At 36.5% G+C, this 6,019-nt stretch overlaps 1 protein-coding gene across 4 annotated transcripts in view; it reads left to right on the top strand.

Moving 5' to 3' along the window:
- LOC106881175 (unconventional myosin-XV) overlaps positions 1–6,019 on the top strand; it is a 324,434-nt gene that overhangs the window by 269,181 nt on the left and 49,234 nt on the right. For all 4 annotated transcript variants that reach the window (XM_052973940.1, XM_052973938.1, XM_052973939.1 and 1 more), the window contains one exon: positions 2,565–2,844. In XM_052973940.1, the coding sequence (XP_052829900.1) occupies positions 2,565–2,844 (280 nt within the window). The remainder of the gene's footprint in view (positions 1–2,564; positions 2,845–6,019) is intronic.

Below are 6,019 nucleotides of genomic sequence, written 5' to 3'. Positions count from 1 at the left end.
TATATATATATATATATATATATATATGTGTGTGTGTGTGTGTGTATGTGTGTGTTTGTACCCCACCATCGTGTGTGTGCGTGTGTATGTATATAACACTAATTAAAAGGGTGGTTTGTCAGTGTCACTTCACAAATCAACAGCATGCGTTTTATAGCCAGCTGATTGGATTTGAACCTATAACATTTTGTCCCAGTCCTTAAGTCAACATTCCAGACAGCTGGCCATTGGAGTCGTTCGTGGAAATTCAGTAAATTATCAAAGTGAAGAAGTGCTATTAAAATAAACGATTATGAGCTAGCGGTAAAGGGAGGCAACTCTCAGTTTCGCTTTCGATATTTTGTTACAATTTTACTGGTAAATGATATTACGAAGCATCATCTTAGCCGTCATTCGCCCTGCTAGAAATAGCAGTCAGCTGTTGGTTATATTACTCTGAGCCATCTTTAGAAATGATACATTGGATAATATAGTTTACGGAATACAATGTCAAATAAATTATAAAGAAAAAAAATAGATGCGATAGTCACACTTGGAATGGAACGGCTAGAGGTCAGGACTGACCTGGGGTTAAAAAACATCAATTATTTTAAAACAAAATGTATGCTGTGTACCAGTTAAATACTGGGGTTGATTTTGTCGGTTACATTTCCTCCACATCACAGTTTGTGGCTTTGAGTTTAATTAAAATCATTGTCAGTGTTAGTTGCTGCTGTTTCTACGGCTGATGCCTTTCTTGTTGCCAAACTTCCCTTGTTTCTAAGTTAAGGTATTATTTCACCATCGAAGACTGGAAATAAGCAACATCGTTTGCGTGATGGAGATGATCATGAACGACTATGACACGACGTCAAGTCAAAGGTACACATAGGCACTGTTATGGGAGAATCCTGAACGCCCCCAAGTGACTGAAGGTGGACTAACCGATTACAATAAACAAGAACTGAGTGAAATGTCAAAGGGGTAGTTGAAGGTGTTAGCTTGACTGTGTTGGTTTACCGTATAGATGTGTGTTGGTTTAACAGGGTAGTTGAACAGTGAATACTGAGTATTATATCTGTGTTTGAGTAGTACGGAGTTTTAAAAATAAAAGAAAATACTGCAAAACATTCTATTCAACACTTCAACAAGTCAACCAATTTGCCAGCTTATCACCGTTATTTTTTTATCAGAATTATATAACAATTACAGCAAATTAAACTTCTATGCTTGTTACCTGCACCACTCAATATAAACTGATAATATCTTGAAACACACCTGTACTGTCTTATGAAATAATGCTCACAATAGACTCAGCAAGTGCTCATGGAAAGTTTTAAATTCTTCTATAATCTTCAAAATCCTTTGTCATTGTCCTTATTTTTCCTCTAAATCTGCTTTTCTATTATGAAAATATATCAGGTTGAGTAGATAAAACAGTAGTACAGAGGAGTAAATGATAAATAGTACTGAGTTTTGTTGCTCTACTTTGCTGATAGTCATTGTGAATGGAGAAAACTTACACGTTGCTCTACTTTGATGATAGTAATTGTGAATGGAGAAAGCTTAAACATTCGGTAAGTCAACCATATACTATGGTTGATTTAACTAATGTGAAAGCTTTGTCCTTTAGTAGTGACTATCATGGCTCTTCTTTCTTAAATATCTTTCTCAGTTAATGATATTTATATTTAATTATAATTTCTAGTTTTGTGCTTCAAAAGCAGATATATTGATCATAGACTTTGCTGTGTAGTTGGGAGGTTTGTATTACAGATATTTTGGTTTAGGAGTTTGAGTCCACTGAGTGGCATCTTTGGCAAGAGATTTCTACATATAGTCGTCAGTGAAATTTGGTACAAATCTGCTAGAGAGACCATTGTTGGTTGTAGATATGTTAGACTTCTTCTGTTACCTGGTTTAACACGAACATTGGGCCCTTGGATCCATTTAGTGGAGTACATTGTGTGGCCAGCATTCAGCCTAGATTTCCATCTCAAAATAGCCTTCCATCCTTCCTCCATGAAGACCTGGAAAAGTGTCATGAGCACTGCCCTTCCCTTCCAAGCAAGGTTGGCTCTAGGGTTGTTGGTGCCCCGGGCAAGCTGAACTTTGTTATATACAAGCTGATATTTGTGGAAATTTCTTTGTTATGGCCTCCATGGTGCACCTATTACATGGTATCCTGGGTGGCTACCTGAGTTGCCAGCACCTTGAACCAGCTCTGCCTCTAAGTCATGTAAAAAGTAAAAAAGCAAGAAATGTCTTTGACTTTGTGTCTTTATAAGAAATGCTGCTATGAAAATGTGAAAAAAAAGGCACTGGTATCAATGTAATCCACTTCTACCTTCCTTGAAAATTGCTGGCCTTGTACTGAAATTAGAATTATGAAACTGTAAAACCTGATTACCATCACCATAAATTAAATGTAACACTATTCTAAAACTAATAACTAGTAAAAATATGTTTTAGTTTAATTAATTAAATGTTTCAGGACCAAAGACAAGTGACTATGTAAGAACTTCTTGCAATGCTCTGATGTTTCTATATTTTCTTAATCTGTTATGTATTCTATTTGTTTTTAGCAGCAACAAGCTCAACAGCAGAATTTGGTACAGGCAGCCTTACAGCAGCAGCAGCAGCAGCAGCAGCAGCAGAATGCTTTGTATCAAGCAGCACTACAGCAACAACAACTGTCACAGCTTCAGAACCAACTTCAACAGAGTACTCCTCTGCTTCTGAATCCAACCGTCTTAAATTCAACAACCACCAATAGTGAAACAATTGTAACCAATTCAAACAACGTCTCTAAAGTTCCACCAAAAGTGTTTCCCAAACCAGCAAAGAAAAGTGTTTTTGATCAGCGTAAGTACAATCAGAAAGCTGTTCCAATTCTTCTCTCACCTGGAATTCCCTTTTGATGTCATCATTCTTCATTGTCATCATTGTTTTTATCATGTTGTTATGGTAAAAGTAATGATGACAACAAACAAGTTGACAGCAATATCAGTTGACAGTAATGAACAAGTTGACAGAAATGACAGTAAGTTGACAACATTTTCCATGCTGTCATAGATTGGATGAAATATCTTGAGGCTGGATACCCTTTTTGATGCCAACAATTGTTTTTCAAGTAAAATATTTGATTTCTCATCTTTACCTTCACACAGCTAATTGCTGTCAGGCATTTTGTTTACAGTAGACATAAACAATGTCTCTACATTGAAGAAGTAGTAAATGCAGACATGAGGATACAAACAAAAACACACATGCAAGCATGCACATATTCACACACACACACACACACACACACATATGGTGGCTGTCTACTTCTTGCAGAGCTTTTTCTCTTGTATCTCTAATTGCTTATTCCCAGCAAGAGACCTTAAATGATTTTTAAGCCTTGTAAAGAATTTGAAATGCTGATCCCTTATACTGCAGCAATGTCTCATTTCAGCATTGGCTCCATTTTCTGTCCTCCTAATAGTATGACTGTTCAAGTGCCGCTTCAATACCCCACATGATCTGTAGAGGCATTTTGACAAGCAATGCGTGTTTAGATATATCATCTTTCCAAAACTGTAAGATGTTTTAACATCCACCGCTTTGAGAGAGTATTCTCCACAATGCCAAATTGCAGCCTAATGGCAAATACACAATGCATATACATTACGATAATGTTTATTACACCAGCACTGCTTCTGTCCCATATTTGAATTTATTCTAGAGTGTGCATTGTCATGGCATACCCGCACATAGTTTTCCTGCTATATGCATACAAGTTGTGGACTGGCAATATGAGTCATCTCCAATCCTGTTTGGGTGTGTAATGTTGATAAGCCACAAAAGTGGCAAAACGTTGATGTCCATCACTACTGGATGGGATTTGGAGTGTGTTATCTCACCTATCCATGACTTTCAGATGTTTTAACCTGGCACTTTGACTATGTATTCTTCACCATGCCAAATTGCAGTCTGCTGGCAAATACACAAAGCATATGCATTAAGTGTATATGGTTGATACATACATGTATACATACATATATGTATGATAATCCTTTTTTTTTTAATATTGGATCCAGAGACACAACGCATAAAGCTATAAATAATAGAATGTAGATATTGGATTGAAAAACCATTATGGATAGAAAAAGTCCTGCAAGCAACCTTCAACTTTTTTTTTATCCTAAAGGGATTTTCCAATTCAATTTTTCTGTTATTGTTCATAGCTTTATGTGATGTACCTTGAGAGCTAAGTTCTGACAAAAGAATTATTTTATGCTGTCTCAAAAGTTTATCAAATTTTTATGATATCAACAACACACACACACACACACACACAGGTATGGGTGCATGAAGAAGCTTGCATCCCAAACACTTGGTTTTGAGTTCTGTCCCATCATATGGCACCTTGGGCAAATTTCTTCTATAGCCCCAGATCAACTAAAGCCTTGGTTCATCGTAGTTATATATGTATAGTGTGTGTAGTTATATGTCTATGTGTGTGTGTGTGTGTGTATATAATATATATATATATATGTATGTATGTATGTATATGTATGTATGTATATGTATATACACACTTGCATGTATGTGTTTGCATGGCTGTATGTGTATGAGTGCTTTCATCTCTTTGTCTTGGCATCATTCAATGGTTGTAATTGAATGTCACTAACTACAATAGAATCAATGCCCCTTGCTTCCATTCTCTCAGCTATGGAGAAATATGAACCTTACTTGGATTGTAGGTGATGGTTGGTGTCAAGAAGGGCAACCATGCATAGGAAATCTGCCTCAATGAATTCTTTTTGATCCATGAAAGTATAGTAAAGTAGATGTTAAACCAATGATGACAACACATACACACCGACATGCACACACAAAACAGGCTTCTGTACAGTTTCCTTCTTACAATTTCACTCATTTGTCAACCAGCACTGTAGTAGAAGACACTTACCCAAGATGCCTCATAGTGATATTGAACCTGGAACCACATGGTTGGGAAGTGAACTTCTTAAACTCGCAATCATTGAATGTAAAGACAAATGAAATGTTCCATTTTGCCCAGCATGCTAATGATTCTGCTAGCTTACCACCTTAATAAGGATTTCAAATTTTGACCCAAGGCTAGCAATTTCAAGGGATGAGGTTCCCCAGTGCTCAACTGGTGCTTATTTCACTGACCCTGGAGGGATGAAAAGTAAGGTCAAACCCAGCAGCATTTGAACTTGGAATGTAAAGATGGATGCAATGCCCCAAAGCATTTCACGCAGCATGCTAATGATTCAGCCTGCTCATCATCTTAATAATAATAATAATAATAATAAATAGTAATAATAATTATAATAATAATAATCCTTTGTGCTAGAGGCACAAGGCCTGAGATTTGGGGAAGGGGGATAGTCAGTTACATCAGCCCCAGTACTCAACTGGTACTTATTTTATCGACCCCCAAAAGGATAAAAGGCAAAGTTGACCTCGGCGAAATTTGAACTCAAAATGTGAAGATGGTGAAGCATCATCTAGCATGCTTATGATTATGCCAGCCTGCCACCCTATTAATAATAATAATAATAATGATAATAATAATAATAATAATAATAATAATAATAATAATAATAATAATATTTTGATATGTCCACATGCTCACAAAATTTTAAGTCATATGGAGTTGAGTCAAGCTTATTAAAAAAAAAAGTATATGTAACTCCTAAATTTCACTCATAAATCACTGGTCGGCCCATGGTGCCAAAAAATGGGCTGGAACCTGAATCCATGTGGGTTATGAAGCAAATACTGTATCCACCAAACCATGCCTGCACCTCTATATGAGATATTATGTTTGTAACATACAGGGATACAATGTTGCTATGAGATAAGCCAGCTAGATTACTATGCCCCACCCACAAGTCAATAAATGATATTGCTGTAGTTACTTGCATTCCTCAAGCTGAACATAGACAATCCCTCCTGGCCACCTACCCTGTTTACAGCTGAAACAGTGTTGGTATGCAGTTATAATCATCATCATCATCATCAT

Source organism: Octopus bimaculoides, chromosome 17, assembly GCF_001194135.2.
Source record: "Octopus bimaculoides isolate UCB-OBI-ISO-001 chromosome 17, ASM119413v2, whole genome shotgun sequence".
NCBI classification, from domain to species: domain Eukaryota; kingdom Metazoa; phylum Mollusca; class Cephalopoda; order Octopoda; family Octopodidae; genus Octopus; species Octopus bimaculoides.
This window is presented reverse-complemented; position numbering and strand designations above follow the sequence as displayed.